This window comes from Schistocerca serialis, chromosome 9 (genome assembly GCF_023864345.2).
Source record: "Schistocerca serialis cubense isolate TAMUIC-IGC-003099 chromosome 9, iqSchSeri2.2, whole genome shotgun sequence".
Lineage (NCBI taxonomy): Eukaryota > Metazoa > Arthropoda > Insecta > Orthoptera > Acrididae > Schistocerca > Schistocerca serialis.
In genome coordinates, this window is record NC_064646.1 from 30,567,565 (window position 1) to 30,590,388 (window position 22,824).

Consider the following 22,824-nt stretch of genomic DNA (forward strand, 5'->3'; position numbering starts at 1 on the left):
TGGCTGGTGGGTGGTGGCGATTTCAATGGAAAAGCGATCTGGGGAGCTTGTTACCTAGGGCAATAAACACTCTTCTGTATTGAAATGGGTTGGGACAGTATGAATATATGCAATCTTGCATTATATTGTTGGAAGATAATATCACAGAATTTTGAAGATGGTTGGTTGGTCGATTGGGGAAGGGGACCAAACAGCAAGCTCATCTGTTCTGTGATTAAGACTGAAGAAACCAAGAAAGGAACTAGAACAGCAAAGTCTAGTCAAGAGGAAGGAGAAGGTGAAATGCGCAGACAAAGAGGTAAAAGGAATGTCAGGACAGTAGGAATTGTAAAGAGCACGAGAGGGGTGCCCTAGAGATACTATGCATGTTGGGGGACCAGCACTGCCAATGAGCCTTCCCGATCCCTACACCTTACCATGATCATGACAGCAGGTAAAACATCTGTGGAAGAAGACACAAGAAACAGAGAGAGAATATGGCATGAAAGACTAGACAAAACATAGGAAAAAGGTGAGAAAAACATGGCCAGTGTGGAGGCAAGGCCAAGATATCTATAACCAATGCCAGTGCTAACTTACGGACTCCAGTTCCACAGGGAAGTTCAGTTACTTAAACTTAGGTCAAACCACCTTCATAAAGAAAACTGAGGACCGATGTAACCATGCAAAGGTCACCTGCAAATATCAGGACAAGGAAAGTGGGAGGGTGCATTTTGTGCAAAGGACCAAATGGTGAGGGCAGTCCAGCAAAATATGGATCATGATAATGAGGCTGTGCAGCTACAAAGAGGGGCGACTCATTGCACAGTACAAACCCATGGGTCAGCCTAATATGTCCGATGCAAAGATGGCAGAGGATGGTAGATTTCCAATGGGAGAGGTGAAAGGATAAATGCCAAATGGTGGGAGTCTCCTTGATTGCAAGAAATTTATTGGACAGGAGTAGTCGGCTCACAAATGAGCAAAAAGGGGTTTGACATAAAGTCGCAAATCCATCCCTGGAGGGGTCACAGAGAACAGGGGGTAGGGTGGCTGCCCCCTCCTCCATCTCCATCCCCCCCCTCCCGCCAGGTGGTCGGTGGGATACCCACATGGCCGGGAACACAAAGGAAACCAACTGAACATGCAGCACAGCCAACATTAGTGAGAAGATCGTGGATGGCGGAAACCAAAGGGTGGCAGGGGAAAACATCAAATGATAGCCTGAAGGCCACTCATTGATTCTATACATAACAAAACTCAGGTGAGGGAGGACTATTTAAAAAAGCAGATGATCTGATAGACAGCCATCAGGTCCATGGTAAACACCCACATATGGCAGCTAGGAGAAGGTGTTCCACACCAACAGAAGACGTTACGACATATCCCACAGGATCGATGGATTTAAAGCCATTGGTATAGAAAACAACAGGAGGGAAGCAAGGCAGAGCTCACTGGTAAACTGACCTGAGGGCGGGCAGCAGGTGGGCGATCTCCCAAAGCCACAAAAAGAATAGAATAAGAAGGATGACCAGGTAAAGAGCAGGTAGTGATGGAACAGGAAACAAGAAGCTGGGATCGCTGAACCGAAAGCGGAGGGGATCCCAGTGTCAACCAGATGACTGTTGACAGGGCTAGTGAGAAAGGCACCAGAAACTGAATGGGTACCACAATGGTGATCCAGGTCCAAGAGGAGTTGCTGATCCATAAACTTCACAAACGTAGTCCAGGCGAGACAGAACTAATGCCCAATAAAGGTGGAGAGTTGAACGATCTGTGCCACAGGAGGTGTGGGCAAGGAAGCAAAGGACACCGAGTTTACAAAAACGGCCGACCTTCAGAAGGAATGTGTGGGGCAACCAAGTAAGCTTGTTGTCAAAAAGAAGACCCATGAAACGGGATTGGAGGAACCACAGTTGGGCATTGGGCATTCAGGTAGAGCTCCGAGTCAGTATGGACAGTAGTAAAGTAACAGAAATTGTGCAAGAGTGTTCACACAGAAGTGCACCAAAAGGCACCCTGGAGCTGTTGCTCCACAGACCCCAAGCCCATTACAATTGATGAGAAAAAACATGACACTTGACATGGACCCCTGTGGAATGTCATTCTCCTGTGTCTGCGGAGAGCTGACAATGGTGCCAACCCAAACTCTGAATGACTGATGGGACAGGAACTGTTCAATAAAAACCAGGAGGTGGTCTCAAAAACCCCATCTATGGGACATAAACAGGTTGTGGTGGTGCCAAGCAATGGTTTCAACATGGCAGATTCTAGTACCTTTACCTCAGTGTTCCATGTATAGGCTCGCTATGACAGGTAATAATGGAATACCCATCATAATACCATCGGTTTGTTCAAAAAATTTTTTCTGGTGTATATGACCCAAGTTGATGTCAAAATATACCAACAAAGTTCTGAGGAATGATAAAGATGAACTCTTATACTGATGGAGACCTCAAAACTGACCATAATACCATATCCCAGAGCTGCAACTGACTGAGGCAATGCACAAACTCAGCAAAGTTACGAACGTGATGTTCACTCTTCCCCACATATTGGCTGGGAATGCACATTAGTGATTCTGTCAGCTTTGTATGTAGGTGCACCAATATTACTACCTATGGGTCTTAAAGGAATTTCATCCTTGGGTACTTTAGGAAGGCCTTACAGTCAAGGTGGCACTGTTGTTTGTGTTTTTAGAGCTTTAATGATGTTACATGACAAGCCTGACTCACTGAGAAGAGTCATCACTTCCTTCTCAATTTTATTCATGGCACCTACATCTATATTGTGGATAAAATGAAAACAATAAGTCAACAAAACACCCAGAAGAACACCATTAAGCAATAACTCTGAGAAAACCTAAAATCACACAGCACAACCAATCAGTAAGGGCAAAAAAGTAATCCTATGTAAAAAAAGGAGGCCGAATTCTGACTGACAATGGTTAATGTTGGTCCATAGTAGACAGCCAAATCCGAGAGCAGATCCCCAAACAATGCATACCGCAGATACAACTTTGATAATATGGCAGGTGTTAGGTAGTCCGACTACGACAAAAGACTATACTACCTTCTGTCAAACTTTGATTTCAGATTGTAGATTTTTATTCTTTTTCATTCTGCTGAATGCCTTAGATCAAAGGTCATAGGTGACACTCATAATTAATTTCTGATTAACCTTGTTACATCCAAACTGTCCTCTCATTTATCAGGTGCTGGAAAGACACTCTAAAAACTACTATTTTAACTACATCACATTCTTCTACTGATAGGTAAAAAATAAAACTGCATGTAAAGATCATTAAAAAATAAAGTAGTGCACATTTTGCAAATAAAAAATAAAGTAGTGCAAATTTTGCAAATACTCACATATGTTATTGTTCCATTCTGATCCACAGATGTTCTGTTGGAAGACATGGCCACTATGGCTACACTCATGTTGACTCTTAGAGCATAAACATTGCAGAAACCAAGGAAAGCCATCAGTGCAACAAAGTACCTACGAGGCAGTCCATATGTCCAGCGCCACCTATTAACAAAATTTAAAAATTTCTAGTTTCACAGAATATGGTGAAAGCATCACAAGTAAATATAAAAGACACAATACTTTGACATACAAACAAAGAGTCAGTTAGGCAAAGCCATATATGACAGTAATTATTGAAATATGATAGTAATATATTAAGACAAAGTCAATTTTGGAATGAGCCTTTTGTTGCCCACAGTGATTTTAGATATTCACAGCTATTTAGATAGAGAGCCACGAGGAAAAAAAAGAGAAAAAAAGAGAAAAAAACCAACACTGCAACAATCCACACTTCATGTAGAATGAACAATTTATTTTCCTAGAAATATTTGTAGGAAACAAATTTATTTCATAAAAAATGTAACGACTTGTAGTGTTTTACTCTTTTTAATCCTGTTCTGATGAACATGCATATCATAGAAATAATTGCAAAGGAAGAATCAATAGCATCTGAAATGAAGAGAAAATATGAATCATAATACAAAACAATGAATGAATGTTAAAAATATATGAAGAATTAATAGCAATTACGATGATAGGGATGAAAGAGACGAAAGTATGTAGCAATGAATGTACTGAAAAGAAAATGAGACAAAGACTTACAACATGCACAGTGCAGGAATGGGTCACAGGCTCACTTGATATAAAAAGAGCTGCAGCTTGAAGTCAACGGCTCTAACGCAGACCTGCCCCAAAATATATATTAAAATATGTTTCTCAATAATGGATTACAGAACTTAAAGTATCAAGAAACATTTTGAATATTTCACACATAGGTTCAGATAATGGCAGTCAACATTGTTTGAATTGTTGATATCAAATGAAGTTTCTGCCTCAGTATACCGGTCACCTCAGTGCAACAGAGATTTGTGGGTGCGGTTCCTGCGGAGTACATCCTCTAGAGTCCTCTCAAAGGCTCAGTGCATGCTGTCTGACACTATCCTACAAACCTCAATATGATTTTTACATTCCACTAGATACAAAGAAAAGCAATGAACATAATGGCTGAATCTTCACTATCAAATCCCTTTCTCTGTATACCTCTGCTATGCTTTGACATATCATTAATCGGCATTTAATATTAATGGTTTGATAGTGCTGAAAATAGTTTTTTTGTTTCTGGTATTGGCAGTTCTATCCACTGTACCTTTGTAAATATCTAGAGTGCAACAGAATAAGGTAACATACGTGGCACCACCTAGCCAGAGTTTCACAAATGATTAGAGGAAAGAAGTGCTTGAAACATGTCCCATTACCTTTAGTAGCAGAAATTTCCTTGCTTCCTTACAGCCTTTGTGGGATAAAGTGCATTAATAACAAGTTCAAGTAATAACAGTAGCACACCATGAGCTTTAAACAGCACACTCTCGGGGAAAATCGCTCGCATTCTGAAGAAACACCGGGTCGGAACTGTGTTTTGTCCTCCAAATAAAACTCGTGCACTGGTGGGGAGTGCCAAAGATGACCTCGGTTTGAGGAAGGCCGGCGTGTACCAGATTCCGTGTCAATGTGGCAAGTCGTATATTGGTCAGACGATGCGTACCGTCGAAGATCGATGCCGTGAACACCAGAGGCACACTCGTCTGATGTATCCGAGCAAGTCGGCGGTCGCTGAACATTGTTTGTCGGAAAATCACGCCATGGAATATGACCGCACGAGGATTCTGGTACAGATGTCGAGATATTGGGACAGCGTTGTTAGAGAGGCCATCGAAATTCGCACCAATGACGACCTCATAAACCGTGACTGTGGCTATAATCTTAGCAAGGCTTGGGAACCAGCGATCGGGTTAATCAAGAGTAAATCGAGCAAACGTATAGTTGTGACGACCACGGCGGACAGAGCCATCACTCCGACGTCATCTCAGACGCCGTCGCAATCTGTTCCACCGCGCGACCGTGGCGCGGGGCGCGGACGGCGGAGGGAGCGCGCCGCGGGCGGAGGGTATTTAAATCAGCCGCCGCCGCGACCGAACCCAGTTCCCTCTGAGCAGCCATAGCGTACGGATCTCCGTGCCGGCACGTTCACAGGAGCTCAGTCCGTCAGTTCACCTGATGATGGCGACATGTATGATCGCCGAAATATTGTGCCCGTTGGACACTGTAGACCGGCAGCACACCCGTGGATATTTTGACAAGCACAATATAAATTCAGTGTGGAATCTATTAGTCAAAAATCTAAAACAAGAGCTTAGGGTGAAAGTGAAGAGCTTGGTGGAACCACACCCAAACTAATCATTGTGATTGTGATTTTTATTGGTCCCGTAAATTACCTTTTGTACGGATGTGTACTTGTAACATAGGACAGGTCATTAGGCTTACAATCTAGATAATATAAAATATAGAAGTATATAAAATAGCTTACACATTAAAATACATAGGAGCTTTCACAGTATATGTATAATATTACATCATACACAATGACTTATGCTGCAGTATATTCATATTGTTACATGGTACAAAATAACTTATGATACATACAAAAAAAATAATAATTCTGTGAGATATAATTAGCTTATATTATACACCAGTGGTTCCTAATTATAGTTAATTTCCTTAACACTGATTTCTGATGCTAGGTCTTTTTATGATGTGTGCAATTTATCAATCACAGGATGAACTTTTGATTACTGTTTGCTAATGCAGTCAGCTACACTATAAAATTCTCCTTGTATTAGAAACTTTTTTAGAGTTGTGGGGAACGTTTTCTCAGTTTTGAGGTCTTGTAATTCCCTTGGCATTGCTTGTATTAACTTGATGCTAGAGTATTTGGGTCCTTTCTCAAAAATCTTAAGTCTATGTGTAATGCACAGCAGTTGTTTTCCATTCCCTGTGTTGTGTGTATGAACAGTCTGATTCGTCTCCAGTTTTGTGCGATCACATAATGCAATGCATCAAAAACGGTGTAAATCCTGGCAAGGTTATATACTGAATTTCAATGGATCAATGTACGTGTATGGTAACGTGTTTAGTCACCGATGTTGCATTTCTCAGCATCATGCACAGCAAACTGTGCTAAACATGATGCATTTAGGAGATATCTGTAATGCAGTGAATCATTTAAACTGCATATTTTCATAATCAGCAAGTACGAAAACAAACACAGCATGTTAGCTTCACCAACACTTAAATGAACATGGGGCCCCCCTCAGTGTGCTTCTGTCAGCCAATCACAGCACAGGACCTATAATGTTATAGAATGTCACATTTCATCGTGCAAACTCAAAAATGCCACTGATTGAACGCACATAAAAAATTTAATTTCTCTAGTTTAGAACTGAAAACCTAAAGAAAACATTAAGCATGCAGTGAACCTAACATACCACATTACAGATCTCTCCAAAACACATCATTTTTAATATGGATGGTTGTAATAAAGTGTCAGGGAAATGAGATGTCGGTGTCTAAATATGCTACCTATGGATCGTATCTTGAAGTTAGCATTCAGTATTATTTAATAGTTGATTATGGAAATGAAAGGAGGTTTAGTCTATAATCCTATTTGAGAACCCTGGCACTACAGTCTGGATTGACAAACGTCACAGCATTCCTCAGTTTTGAAACCACTCAGCATTTCAATTTGAGATATTAAGCATAAGTAATGGTAGCGGCCTTTGTGTTCTACATAAAAATTAGCTCTAGAACTCTAAACTCACGTGGCTTCAGTCCGCTGGTCATGTTGCTCTTGTATAAAAGAGCGTATTGCTGTCCGTTCTGTTGGACTTTCATTTGATGGTCCTGCAGCTGACTCCATATCAGAGGGGCACATGTTGGCAAGATTTTATAATCTGAAATCAAAGATTATATACTGTTTAGTGAAGAAATGAGAAAAGATTTACAGCTTTCTTGACTTATGTAAATGATCTACTGGAAAGAAAGGGCTTTCATAAACTGCACTACTCGTTAACACAATGGAGCATAAAACATATTGTTCTGGACATTAACAAAATAGTTGACATCTTCAAGGAAATAATTTAAAATATTTAACAGACACTTTTTAATAACCACATGTAAAATATGTTGCGGTAGTTACTTAGGTGAAGCGATAAGCATGTTAAAAACAGCTTTCCAACACCATTAATCAGGTAAGCATAGCCCAATAACCATTAAAGAAATAAATAGAGTTACAGATGCTTACAGTATCTTCAGCAAGCTACTGAAAGCCTGCTTACTAGTTACTAGCTCATATATGCAACACTTTTCTGCACAAAGGAGTGTTACCATAGAGAATGAAATATGTGATAATCAAGCCTTTTTACATTACTGGAAATGAAACAATATAATCAATAATTGATATGATATAATCAATCAACAATAATTTATTATTTTCATGGAAACAAATCTAATATCACAAACAATTGCTTTACTTCTCTCTTAAGTACATTTTAAAAGATTCTTGAAAATAAATAATAGAAGATTCTAAAACAACTTGCAATATCAAACACAATTAGTAAAATACAAATTGGTTTTCCGAAAAGAATATCTGGACATGAACTATTCCCCCAGTCACAAACAATGTCTTGGAATAACTGGACAGTGAGAAGTTGCTGACTGGTATCTTTTCTGATCTTGCCAAGTCATTTGATTGAGTAGATCATAAAATAGTCACAGAGAAGGCCCATCTTCTATTGAATAACAGAAACAGTAGGCAATTTCTTAAAAAGTGAGTTGGCAATTAGTAGAGATTGCTGGGTGTCTCATATTAGGACTTTATAATGGTGGTGGTAGTAGGAACAGCATTCATTTGCAGATCACTTTTGCAGCTATAATGGACACATTGTGGTATTATAATTTAAGAACAAAAAAACAATTCAAATATGGGGTGTTAAAAAAGTATTCCGTATTTTGAGAATGGTAGCATGATACAAAACAAGAAAAGTGTCCAGTAAATATGACCTTTAAAGTTCATACCTTAAGAACTAAGATCACTGTTTATCTTCCCTACCATGAAACAATTTCTTCTACACAAGCTCTTTGCCTGGAGTATTTTGAGAGCTGGTGACATGCATAAAACCAAGGAAAAAACGTACAGTAAACATGGGCTCTAAAATGCGTACCTCAAGAGCTATGAGCACTTGTTCAGTAGAAGAGACATGTTTTGCAGAGCTTGAGATGAATGAGTGCTCACACTCTTAAGGTATGAATTTTAGAGCCCACACTTTCACCTCTCAAAAGACAGAATACTTTTTTGGACATCCTGTGCACAGACATTTACATATATGCATCTACTATGTAGGAAAAGATGGATTGCTACTTACTGTAAAGAACACACATCAATTTGTAGACAGGCACAATTTAAAGACACTCACATATAACTTTCGGCCATAGCCTTCGTCGGTAAGAAAGATAGAGAGATACACACAAGCACCATTCTCTCTCTCTCTCTCTCTCTCTCTCTCTCTCTCTCTCTCTCTCTCTCTCTCTCACACTCACACTCACACACATTTATGTCTACACCAGCATTTGACTGTGTACTTTGATAATGGAGTGTTAAGTCTGAAATGTCCTCTGTTACTTCTACCAATTATTCCCTTTTCTTATGACATAGTAATAGAGCCTTTCATGTGTCAGTATCCATCTTGCAAGTGCCTGCTGCAGCAGTTTTTAAACACATGGAGATGTTATTTAGGAGGAGGAGGTGGTTTGAACCCTAAAAAACTACTTTCCCTACGCACATAAGTTGCAATTGTCTCCGCATGAGGAATGATACACCACAGAGACCCTCAGGGATATACTCTCACACTCTTGTAGTTTCCTACATGTATATGCTAATGACAAACATTCATCAGCAGGGCTACGGAAAATAAGAATACAACTATACAATGTTTGCTGATGAAAACTCTGAAGTCAATAATGTGTCTACTAGTAACTTCGAATCTAATGCCAATGACACACAATGATCAGCCAGAACATTATGACCACGTACCTAATACTCAGTATGTCCACTGGCATGGATAACAGTGGTGACATGTTGTGGAATTGAAGCAATGAGACGCAAGTAGGCCACTGGAGGTAGTTGGCACACGCACATGTACACACAAGTGCACATGTGCATGTGCACTTGCACATCCCCCCCCCACACACACACACACACACCACACCTAAACCCAGAGCAGAAAGCTTATGGACGCTTAACAGCAAGGTTATCAGCATTTAAATTCCAGGGAGGGTAAGCCATAAGCTGTGACAGCACGTTCAATCACATCCCAAATACGTTCGATCGGGCTCAGATCTGGCAAGTTGGGGGGCTAGCACATCAATTGGAACTTGCCACTGTTCCTCCATCCGTTCCATGAAACTCCTGACCTTGTGATATGGCACATTATCTTGTTGAAAAATCCCACTGCCACAAGGAAACATGACCATCATAAAGGGATGTACATGGACTGCAACCAGTGTACAATACTCCTTAGCCATCATCGATGTTGCACGAGCTCCACTAGACCCATGAAAGCCCACATAAATGTTCCCCAGAGAATAATGGAGCTGATGCCAGCCTTTCTCCGACCCCAAGTACAGGTGTTAAGTCATTCCTCCTCGGGGAGATGACATATTCGCGCCCTCCCATCAGCATGACGAAGTATCAGGACTCATCGGACCATGAAACATTCTACCATTATGCCAATGCTCAGCAATGATGATCATATGCCCATTTCAGTCATTGTTGCCAATGTCATGGTGTTAACATTGGCACATGCACGGGTCATTGCCTGTGGAGGCCCATCATTATGAGCGTTCGGTGCACTGTGTGTTCCGAGACACTTTTACTCTGCCCAGCACTGAAGACTGATGTTAGTCCCACCACAGTTTGCCACCTGTCCTGTTTTGCAAGTCTGCCACCCTAAAATGTCAGACATCTGTAACGAGGAGTGGCCACCCAATCCCATGACATCTGAATGTAGTTTCACCTCATGATGAAGACACTCACCACAGCACTCCTTGAACACTCGACAAGTCGTGCTGTTTATGAAATGCTTGTGCTGAGCCTCAGGGCCTTCAGAATGTGCCCTCGGCTAAACTCATATAGAACCTGTGCCTTCCCCATCCTACAATGGACAGCATGCTCCCTAATGCTACATGCAGAGAGTGTGTGTGTGTGTGTGTGTGTGTGTGTGTGTGTGTGTGTGTGTGTGTGTGACTAGTAGTCATTCCTCCCCAGGTGATGCTGCTATCACCTGGATTGGTTTATATCAATAGCAGGTCAGTGTTCATAATGTGCTGCCTGATCAGTGTACATAGATGAGATTCCTGTCTCTGTTGTGAAGACATACATAGATAGCATACAAGCCACATTAACAAGCATTGTAAAATGAATCTTTTAGTTTAGGTGTTTTCCCAGAATACCTAAAGCATGCATAAGTGGTGGCCTAGCTAAAGGCAGTTAATGCCAAAAGCATTGAAAACTACAGGCCAGATTCACTGCTATTTTCATTTTCAAAAATAAAATTTTTAGTAAAACAATTTTCAGACATCAAATACATGTCATAGGTGTTTCTCAGGGTAATGTATTGGGTCCAGTTCTGTTCTTATATAATGGAAAGTTCAGGGTGGAATGTAACAATATTATGCCACACCCCCAAATTCAGTCATGAAGGACTTGTTAAAGACCTTCTCTCAGTCCCTACAGTGCAAACACTTTTTTGCCACCAACCCTTCCAATCAGACTCAATCAAAGACTAGTGTTGAACCTTGCCTGACTCAGTTCACTCCTTCATCAAACCGTGATCCACCCCCACTACCCCTAAATCACCCCCCGTTAAATTTCCACAATTGCTTAACCTCGAACCTTGCCTTACCATAATTCCCCAAATCCCTCAACATACAAACCAATCTTATATCTGCAGAAAGAACTGTAGTGCACCATCTAAAAACTGTTCCTGAGCTTATAATCTTACCTGTGGACAAAGGCTCCACCACTGTTGTTTTGAACTGCAAGCATTACCTGGCAGGAGGAATCCTCCAGCTGTCAGATACTTTCACCTACAAACCTTGCCACAGTGAGCCCATTCCAGAAATCCAGCAGGATTTCCAGTCTCTCCTCAAATCCTTAGTCCCAGCCCAGAATCTCTCACTGGAGTCCACCTCTCTGATCACCCCTACCACTCCCTGCACTCTTACCTTCCACATGCTTACTGAAATCCATAAGTCCAACCACCCAGGATGCCCCATTGTAGACGGTCACTGTGCCCCCCCCCCCCCCCCCCCCCCGAGAGAATCTCTGCTCTCATAGACCAACACCTTCAGCCTGTTACCCAGAACCTACCCTCATATAAAAGACACCAAGTATTTCCTCCACCAACTCTCCACAGTTCCTGTTCTTTTACCACATGGTCCACCTCCCTTTATACTAACATTCCTAATGCCCATGGCCTTACTGCTACTGCACACTATCTTTCCCAATGCCCAACGGATTCAAAACCAGCAACCTCCTTTCTTGTCACCACGATCAGCTATATCCTAACCCACAATTACTTCTCCTTTGGAGGCATTACCTACAAAAAAAATATGGGGTATGGCTATGTGCACATCCATAGCACCATCCTATGCCAACCTATTCATGGCCCATCTAGGAGTCCTTCCTAAACACCCAGAATCCTAAACCCCCTCACCTGGTTCAGATTCACTGATGACATCTTTGCGATCTGGTTTGAGGATGAGGACACCCTATCCACATTCCTCCAGAACCTCAACAGCTTCTCCCTGATTTGCTTCACCTGGTCCTAGTCAATCCAACAAGTTACCCTCCTAGATGTTGACCTCGACCTAAAAAATGGCTACATTAGTACCCCTGTCCATATCAGACCTCCGCTTCAATAGCTGTCACCCATTCCTTAGCAAGAAGTCCCTTCCATACAGTCTAGCCACCCGTGGTTGTCTCATCTGCACTGGCGAGAGGTCCCTCTCGAAATATACTGAGTGTCTCACTGAGGCCTTCACAGACTGTTATCCTCTCAACCTTGTACAAAAACAAATCTCCTGTGCCTTATCTTTCCAGTCTCCCACCACCTCCCAAAGTCGCACCATCTGGCCACAGAGGAGCATTCCCCCCAGCAACTCAGTAGCACTCAGGATTGGAGAAACTGAATTACATTTTCCACCAGGATTTCGACTACCTCTCTTCAAGTCTTGAAATGAGAAATGTCCTGCCCACTGTCCTTCCAACCCCTCCCACAGTGCTATTCTGCTGTCCACTAAACTTACACAATGTACTCGTTCATCCCTACACAATCCTTGCTCCTAGCCGTTACCTCATGGCTCATATCCCGGCAACAGACTTAGATACAAGACCTGTCTCATACATCCTCCCACCACCACCACCACCACCACCACCACCACCACCTACTCCATCACAGGCAGGGCTACCTGTGAAACCAGTCATGTGATCTACAAGCAAAGCTGCAACCACTGTGCTGCATTCTATGTAGACATGACAACCAACAAGCTGTCTGTCCACATGAATGGCCGTCGACAAACTTTGGTCAAGAAACAACTGGACCACCCTGCTGCTGAGCATGCCGCCCAACCCAACATCCTTCATTTCAATGACCGCTTCACAGCCTGTGCCATATGGATCCTTCCCACCAACACCAGCTTTTCCAAATTGCGCAGGTGGGAACTCTCCCTGTAATACAGTCTACATTCCCTTAACCCTCCCGGCCACAACATTCATTAGTCATTGTCCTCAACCATCCAGCCCCCTCCCTGTTCCTGTTCCAGCTCTACACAACCCTCTCTCCCATCAATGCACCCAGTGTCTTTACTTCTCCCCTTTTCCACTACTTCACCCACCCTCCGTCTAACCTCCCTACTGCACCTAGCTGCCCTACACTCTCTCCACCTCGTCCCTGCACGCCCCCCAGCAGCACTTCACTGTCCCCCATCCCTACCCTGCTATCCTTCCCCCTCTCTGTCCCAGCCTCCTCCTTTCGTGTGTGTGTGTGTGTGTGTGTGTGTGTGTGTGTGTGTGTGTGTGTGTGTGTGTGTATGTGTGTGTGTGTGTGTGTGTGCGCGTGTGCGCGTGTGTGTATTTCCGATGAAGACCTTGTTGGTCGAATATTTTGTGACAGTCTTTTTGTTGTGCCTATCTGTGATTCAACATCTGTTCTTACATATGTATATAAATGACTGCCCAGACAGCGTAAGATATGAAGAAAAAGTTTTCTTTGCTGATGACAGCAACAGCATAGTCACTGATGACACATTAGAACTCCTACTAGAGAAAGCAAATGAAACCATCAAGGATGCTTACATCTGGGCAGTAGGTAATAAATTAACATTGAACATAAGGAAAACTAACAGCATGCATTTCAGCATGAAGGGAGGAAGCAACTATGTCACTTTAAGCACAGATGATAAAGCTACAGATTGTGGAGCAAACACAAACTTTTTAAGTGTGAATATTGTCAGCTAACATGGAGGGAACATACAAAGATACGGGCAAAAAGAATGTCATCAGCATGATATGCTCTTACAGTGTTAGCATAAGTTTGTAACTGCAAACGTCTTGTGGTGACATAGTATACCGACATACACTCAATTTTTAGGTATGGGATTCTTTTCTGGTAATTGAAGGGACAAAAGATGGACACGGATTTTAAACTGCAGAAAAGAGCCAAAGAATATTTTAGCCTATTGACTGACATTGTATAACCTATTGTTGGCATTGTATATCCTATATCATTGTAAGATGTTTCTTGGATGAATAAAGATAGAGAGATAAATAAATTTATTAAATTCCATACTTTAACAAGAATCCAGAGGCAACTGGTATTATCCTTTACAACCAGCCAATAAAACAAATGTATTCCTGCAGATCTTTTAGATGTTCAAGCAGGCAGTTAAGTAAGTTGGAACAATCATATTCTCCCAACAATAATCATCAGCAACATCTGTCAAGAGAATCATATCCTGTCTTAGAGACACCACTCTCTCAAAATTAATCAGTTTTCAATTCTTAATGTATTATGGTACAGGGTGTACATAAAGTCCAGGAACACTTTCAATTATTTATTGCATAAGAACCAAACATTGTACGGATATGATATACATATGTCATTTTGAAGAGAAACCCTGAAAGTTTTTTTTTTTCATATATACTTCCACAATGTAGTTCGGTAATTTGCTGATAGTCAGCGCTAGTTGCAAACATGGCGAGTTCAGGTGCAGAGCGAGCTTTCTATGTGTTGGAGTTCGACGAAAACAAGTTTGCTACAGCTGTTCAACGGATGTTTACTACCAAGTACGGTAAGAAGCCACCAACAAAGAAGGCCATTTACCACTGGCACAACAAATTTGTTATGATGGGTTGCTAGTGCCTGGCAAAGCAAAGCGGACGTCCCAGTGTAAGTGAACTGAATTTGGAGCACGTACAAGAGAAATTCATAAGGAGACCATAGAAATCAGTGCGTCATGCATCCCATGAACTCGAAATGGCTCCAATGACAGTGTGGAAAGTCCTGCAACAGAAGCTGTCTATGAAACCATTCAAATTGGAGCTAGTGCAGAACACGGAGCTGCTGCATCGATGGATTGGCCATGCTACATAAGGGGACAGCTGTTTCATGAAATGGCCTCCCTGATCACCAGATCTCACTCCATGTGACTTTTTTCTGTGGAGACACATTCAAGATCCGGTGTACGTACCACCTCTACCACATGATGTTGCAGAGCTCTGGGAGAGAATACGGGAAGTGACTGCCACAACCAATGATGCCATGCTGGTACGGGTAAGGCAAGAAGTCGATTACCGAATTGACGTCTGCCAGGTCACTCATGGTTCGCATATCGAATGTTTGTAGAAAAAAACTTTCAGAGTTCCTCCATAAAGTGCAATATGTATGGCATCTGTACAATGTTTAGTCCTTGTGCATTAAATATGTGAAAGTGTTCCCAGACATTTTGGACTCCATGTACTATCTTTTGAGGAAACATTCCAATTTCAAAGGAAATCCTGAGTTATCTACCCAGCAATATTAAATGCATAAGAGATACTAAACCTTTATTTAAACAGAAAGAGCAGTCAGTCTTCTGTAGTGCTCTTCCAAGAGTGTCATGTAAAGGGCTTTTCAGATGGACTGAAATTATGACAAATTTCACAATGTATGTATTCCACTATTTGTACTGGAAACAAATTCATTCACAATTAGAGAAATAGTGAACCAGTACATCATAGTCATAACACTACAGGAAAGTATGATCTCCACAGTGACCTATAGAATCAGTTATTAACACAAAGGGGCGTGGGAGGGGAGTGTGGTAGTCCTCAAATCTTCAATTCTCTACCAAACAACGTTAAATGCAAGAGAAAGACTAACACATTAAGTGTAAGGAACCACATGCCTGATGTGCCTCTGTACTCTGTACCCTGGAGATACTAAAAGGTATCAGATAAATTATATAATGGTAAGACAGAGATTTAGGAACCAGGTTTTAAATTGTAAGACATTTCCAGGGGCAGATGTGGACTCTGACCACAATCTATTGGTTATGACCTGTAGATTAAAACTGAAGAAACTGCAAAAAGGTGGGAATTTAAGGAGATGGGACCTGGATAAACTGAAAGAACCAGAGGTTGTACAGAGTTTCAGGGAGAGCATAAAGGAACAATTGACAGGAATGGGGGAAAGAAATACAGTAGAAGAAGAATGGGTAGCTTTGAGGGATGAAGTAGCGAAGGCAGCAGAGGATCAAGTAGGTAAAAAGACGAGGGGTAGTAGAAATCCTTGGGTAACAGAAGAAATATTGAATTTAATTGATGAAAGGAGAAAATATAAAAATGCAGTAAATGAAGCAGGCAAAAAGGAATACAAACATCTCAAAAATGAGATCGACAGGAAGTGCAAAATGGCAAAGCAGGGATGGCTAGAGGACAAATGTAAGGATGTAGAGGCCTATCTCACTCGGGGTAAGATAGATACTGCCTACAGGAAAATTAAAGAGACCTTTGGAGAGAAGAGAACCACTTGTATGAATATCAAGAGCTCAGATGGAAACCCAGTTCTAAGCAAAGAAGGGAAAGCAGAAAGGTGGAAGGAGTATATACAGGGTCTATACAACGGAGATGTACTTGAGGACAATATTATGGAAATGGAAGAGGATGTAGATGAAATGGGAGATACGATACTGCATGAAGAGTTCGACAGAGCACTGAAAGACCTGAGTCGAAACAAGGCCCCCGGAGTAGACAACATTCCATTGGAACTACTGACGGCCCTGGGAGAGCCAGTCCTCACAAAACTCTACCATCTGGGGAGCAAGATGTGTGAAACGGGCGAAATACCCTCAGACTTCAAGAAGAATATAATAATTCCAATCCCAAAGAAAGCAGGTGTTGACAGATGTGAAAATTACAGAACTATCAGTTTAATAAGTCACAGCTGTAAAATACTAACACGAATTCTTTACAGACGAATGGAAAAACTAGTAGAAGCCGACCTTGGGGAAGATCAGTTTGGATTCCGTAGAAACACTGGAACACGTGAGGCAATACAGACCTTACGACTTATCTTAGAAGAAAGATTAAGGAAAGGCAAACCTACGTTTCTAGCATTTGTAGACTTAGAGAAAGCTTTTGACAATGTTGACTGGAATACTCTCTTTCAAATTCTAAAGGTGGCAGGGGTAAAATACAGGGAGCGAAAGGCTATTTACAATTTGTACAGAAACCAGATGGCAGTTATAAGAGTCGAGGGACATGAAAGGGAAGCAGTGGTTGGGAAGGGAGTAAGACAGGGTTGTAGCATCTCCCCGATGTTGTTCAATCTGTATATTGAGCAAGCAGTAAAGCAAACAAAAGAAAAATTCAGAGTAGGTATTAAAATTCATGGAGAAGAAATAAAAACTTTGAGGTTCGCTGATGACATTGTAATTCTGTCAGAGACAGCAAAGGACTTGGAAGAGCAGTTGAATGGAATGGACAGTGTCTTGAAAGGAGGATATAAGATGAACATCAACAAAAGCAAAACAAGGATAATGGAATGTAGTCTAATTAAGTCGGGTGATGCTGAGGGAATTAGATTAGGAAATGAAGCACTTAAAGTAGTAAAGGAGTTTTGCTATTTGGGGAGCAAAATAACTGATGATGGTCGAAGTAGAGAGGATATAAAATGTAGACTGGCAATGGCAAGGAAAGCGTTTCTGAAGAAGAGAAATTTGTTAACATCGAGTATAGATTTAAGTGTCAGGAAGTCATTTCTGAAAGTATTTGTATGGAGTGTAGCCATGTGTGGAAGTGAAACATGGACGGTAAATAGTTTGGACTAGAAGAGAATAGAAGCTTTCGAAATGTGGTGCTACAGAAGAATGCTGAAGATTAGATGGGTAGATCACATAACTAATGAGGAAGTATTGAATAGGATTGGGGAGAAGAGAAGTTTGTGGCGCAACTTGACCAGAAGAAGGGATCGGTTGGTAGGACATGTTCTGAGGCATCAAGGGATCACCAATTTAGTATTGGAGGGCAGTGTGGAGGGTAAAAATCGTAGAGGTAGACCAAGAGATGAGTACACTAAGCAGATTCAGAAGGATGTAGGTTGCAGTAGGTACCTACTGGGAGATGAAAAAGCTTGCACGGGATAGAGTAGCATGGAGAGCTGCATCAAACCAGTCTCAGGACTGAAGACCACAACAACAACAACCATACAAAATTGTTATTACTTCTATCTTTTACCTGACACACTGTAAATCAGAAATACAACATTTGCTACTAATTATTATGATGTGGTGTGTGATGTCACATGTATGCAAAAAAGAAAAGGACAGCAGGATACGAACAATGCTTCCCTTCCATCCCATATATATGTTTTGGAATGTAGCTTCTTGTGGCACACAGTCAACAATACACTGAAGGATGGCTTTTGGTTGCAAGTTAGTGAAACCAATAAATGTGAATATGAAATGGTGGTTGTGGAGATAACTAATCTGTATTGTAGCCTGAGATCTAGGTTATACTCAATGGTGATGGCTTGCTTGTGAGTACATAAAGCAGTGATTAAGGCTTCAGTGAATCCATGGGGCATGCTTTACATGTTACTGTTTGAGGGCCATTATGTAGTCACACTCTAATAAACAGTGGTACGCAAAATGTGTGTAACATGCACAGAGGCAAGTCAACTTGCTGAATAGCCTAACTTTCCTTTTCCAAAGCACCGCCTTAGTGCTAGTAAAAATATTTATTCATTGAAGCATATTTAGATTGCAGCTAATGTCCATTGCTAATAACACAAGTCAGAAATGCTAATTTGTTGCTGTAAAGTGCATGCTGTTTTAAGTAGCTGCCTCATCAAATTTTTTTTTTTACACCTCTGGAATTTTTCCCTTACCACCAGATTCATGATATGCAATATCAAAAAAACAAGAAATGATTATATATGTGCTGTTTGCAGAATAAACACGCAAATGGTTTTCAGTTGCATAATATAATGTAAGGAATGCAGGCTAATAAAAAAAAATTACTATGTAGGCACTGTTACATCATTATTTGAAAATAGCTATCTACATGAGATAATCAGGTAGGACATTAAGCAACCATGCAAAAAACTATGGGTCACTAGAGGGATTAAACTTTCTTGTGTTAGGAAAAAGGAAATGCATCTGTTAGCAAGATCAAGCAGAGAGCATGCAGTAATTGCACACTACAAAAACTACTCAAAATTACTAAAGGAGGTTATTAAAAAAGGAACACACACAAGTCAGAAACACAGTTAATAATCATTTCTTACGTATAGTAGAAAATACAGGTATACAGAGTTCAAAAGAAAAATCACAGCAGTATACTGAAAAAGTAACTCTCATAAAATTAAATCATACGAATCTATCGCCAACTTCTCCTTCTGAAATTAAGGAAATTATGGATTCTCTCACACGTAAAGCTCATCTGGTTTTGATGGTGTTTCCAATAGAGTACTAAAGATTTGTTCCGATATAATGAATATGTAATGCATCACTAACTCAAGGCATTTTTCCAGAGCAGCTGAAATATGCCATTATTAATTCTCCCTTTAAGAAAGGGGATGAGAGTGATGTCAATAACTACTGACCGGTTTCACTTCTAACATCATTTTCCAAGATCTCTGACAAGGTTATGTATTCTAAAAATAGTATGTCACCTTAGCAACAACTACATCCTCAGCAAGTCACAGTCTGGGTTTCAGGAGAGTTGCTCCAATTCCATTTACATGCTCGCTCACCAAATTTTATACACATTAAATAATAAAATAGCACCAGTTGGTAATTTCTGTGACCTACCTAAGACATATGACTGTATGAATCACAGTATTATCCAAGATAAATTTAAGTTTGATGGGACTGATGCTATAGCCAACCAATGGATAATGTCATATCTAGCCAAAAGAAGGCAGAAAGTTGTTATTAGTAATTCGATCAATATAGCCCAGAGACGTAATTCTGACTGGGGAGAAATCACTTGTGGGATTCTCCCACAAATCTCAATCTGAGGCCCACTATTGTTCCTCATTTATGTAAATGACCTGTCTAATATACAATAACCAGAATTAGTCCTTGTTGCAGATGATGCTAATACTATAATCAATCCAAGCATACATACAGAAACAGAACAAATGGTAAACAATTATCTTAAAAGCATCATTACCTGGATTTCTGCAAATTGTCTCAGCCTCAGTTTTAAAAAGACATAAGATGTTCAGTAATGTGCAATTAGGGGCACTACACAAATGATACTTTTAGCACAGGGGCAGAAAATAATAAATAGGATGGAAACTTCAAAATCTTAGGTGTCCATATTGGTGATAATTGAATCTGGAAGAAAGTACATTTTGGAACTCTTAGTTCAGCCACATTTGCACTTAGACTCATTGTAAATCTTGGGGAAAGACAAATTGGTAAACTGGGATAGTTTGCATATTTTCATTCAGTAATGTCGTATGGAATAATGTTCTGTGGTAACTCATCTTTAGCTCCCCAACGATCACTCTATAGACATTTGTTTAAGGAGTTCGGAATGCTGATTACTGCTTCACAGTAGGCCTACATTTATTCACTCATGAAATTAGGTGCAAATAATCCATTACAGTTCAAAAGGAACAATGGTGTATATAATTACAACACCAGAAGCAAAAAGACATTCATTACTCCATGTTAAGATCGCCAATAGCATCAAAATGGATGCACAATGCAGCAACAAAAATTTTTAATGTTTTATCTTGTGATATAGAATGTCTGACTGACAGAAAACTAAAATTTTAAAACAAACTGAAAAAGTTGCTCCTTGTCAACCCCTATCCTTAGAAGGATTTCTATTATTGTACTGTGTAAAATGTGGTGGATAGAAATGACTAACTCATATCTCTATATTTTTTAAAAAAATAAAATATTCTGCATATAGCCGTACCATTTATAAATTAATTTTCAATGTGAATGTAAAATGAATCACATCATTACAATTTGCTGCACAAAATTATCCCACAGAACATGAAACTAATAGACAGTTAAATGTGAGGTTTCTGCCAATGATCGTAATAGAATATGGGGATATTTTACTTCATGTAACTATAACAGCTTATTTCATACATTTAGTTGCCTTGCTAGTAGTTTCACTGAGTGCTTAGGGAGCTTCTGAGTAACAACCGACAAAACAACAGAAAAATGGTTACTTTGGGATTTTTCATAATATGGAAATGCAACAATATGCTGCGGCAATTATAAAACAAAGCATGACAGTACATGGTCAGAGCCATAATATCCACGAACCCATACTGGAAATGTTCTTTTGTGTGTTGTTCATACGTTCTCGTGAAGTCTTTATCTACAAACGATAGCGTCTGTCGCGAAGTTAACACAGCGGTGCAAGCAGTTCATACCTCTAGCAAATACTTTCGGAAATCCTTGCCGTGACATTCGATTTTACCACATTCCATTCAACAATTAACTTTCAGTGCATTTATTACCAGTTTTAGTAACAAGTACCTAACCATATGGTAACATATCGAACACCTGTTGTTGCACCTTGCAACAGATCCCTCGCCTACCGGTTTGCACTTTTGACAGAAGGACTGGATCCCAAGCTGTCAATAAATACGACACTGTTGCCAACCCTCAACCTAATATTACTAATCCACGTATGTGAAAAATTCGTTATGTTGAATTGTTTTTGAAAATCAGTCGTTGTAAATGGAGGGACCTGAACCAAGTTGTTCTTAATGAATAATTAACAGGACAAGAGCAATCACGTATATCATTTCTATGCATCGACAATTGCGATGTATCTAAAACGGCGATCGACCACAGTGCAACAGGACTGGTAGCGGCAAATTTAACTTATATGACAGCAACGACGCGCCCACGGTTTTCGCATAATCTAAAACAGTCTTTGATCGACAGCTACGTCTATTTCACACAATAATTTCCCAAAGAATAACTGTAATAAGTACGCATGCGTGCGCGCGCGCATGTGTGTGTGTGTGTGTGTGTGTGTGTGTGTGTGTGTGTGAAAGCCGCTAGAACCACCACGCAACATTCACACGTGTTCACATATTTGCAAGTTTGTACTTTTATTTTTAAAAAAAATTAAAATAAGATCAGTGTAGGGCCGGCGGTACTGTCACGTCAAAATCACAATTAAGTCAAAATCCGAAGGCAGGGTCGTCAGTGAAGTACAACATTTAGAAATGAAAGCCACGTTAATAACGGACACCATAACAGCCAGAACAAAGGCGAACTTCCGGGCGGGGAGTACAGCTATTTATAGAAATATTGAATATGCTGGAATTTATACAAACTTCTTATATCCTAGAAAACAGAAACATAAAATATTTCAAGTATATGTCAGGAACGATAAAAACTAATAAAAAATAATTTCTGGCAGTCGGTTTAGAATAGACGACCCACAGCACACCTACAAATAAATGCTAACCCCTTACGGTACAGTGAGCACGCCATAGCTCACGTCATTGCTTCCTCTTCTAGAGAAACAGTGAAATTTCGGTGAGGTTTCAGAAATTCTCACCAGATCCATTATAGCACATTGGCTCCAGATCTCGTCAATGGTCCTCTGTATGGCAGGTGGCCACACTGGTGGATCCTCTTGTTCTGGTCGTGCTGTTACCTCCTCTTCATTATGATGAGCACTGAAGGTAGCCCCTCCCATAGAAGCTTCTTGGACTACAGTAGGGCTTCATATGGAGGATGTGGACAATGTCTTTGAGCTTTTATCTTTTTGATCTTTTTCCTCTCTCTGAAATGTTTCTGCTTATGCAGGTATTCCACAGAGCCTCTTCCAAGCTGCTCTTTTCTCCCATAGTCCAGAGCCTCTTCCAAGCTCCTCTTTTCTCCCACAGTCTA

General features: G+C 40.6%; 1 protein-coding gene across 2 annotated transcripts in view; it reads right to left on the reverse strand.

Annotated features, from left to right (window-relative positions):
* The window catches only part of LOC126418435 (vesicular glutamate transporter 1-like), a 135,730-nt gene extending 114,176 nt beyond the window's left edge, over positions 1 to 21,554 (reverse strand). Inside the window, exons 1-3 of one of the 2 annotated variants that reach the window (XM_050085192.1) lie at positions 21,345 to 21,554; positions 7,164 to 7,295; positions 3,351 to 3,510 (exon numbers count right to left, since the gene is read on the reverse strand). In XM_050085192.1, coding sequence (XP_049941149.1) covers positions 3,351 to 3,510; positions 7,164 to 7,276 — 273 coding nt within the window. In that variant the 5' untranslated portion in view covers positions 7,277 to 7,295; positions 21,345 to 21,554. The remainder of the gene's footprint in view (positions 1 to 3,350; positions 3,511 to 7,163; positions 7,296 to 21,344) is intronic. The other variant, XM_050085193.1, reaches the window with a different exon arrangement.
* Between the last annotated feature and the right edge of the window lie 1,270 nt (positions 21,555 to 22,824).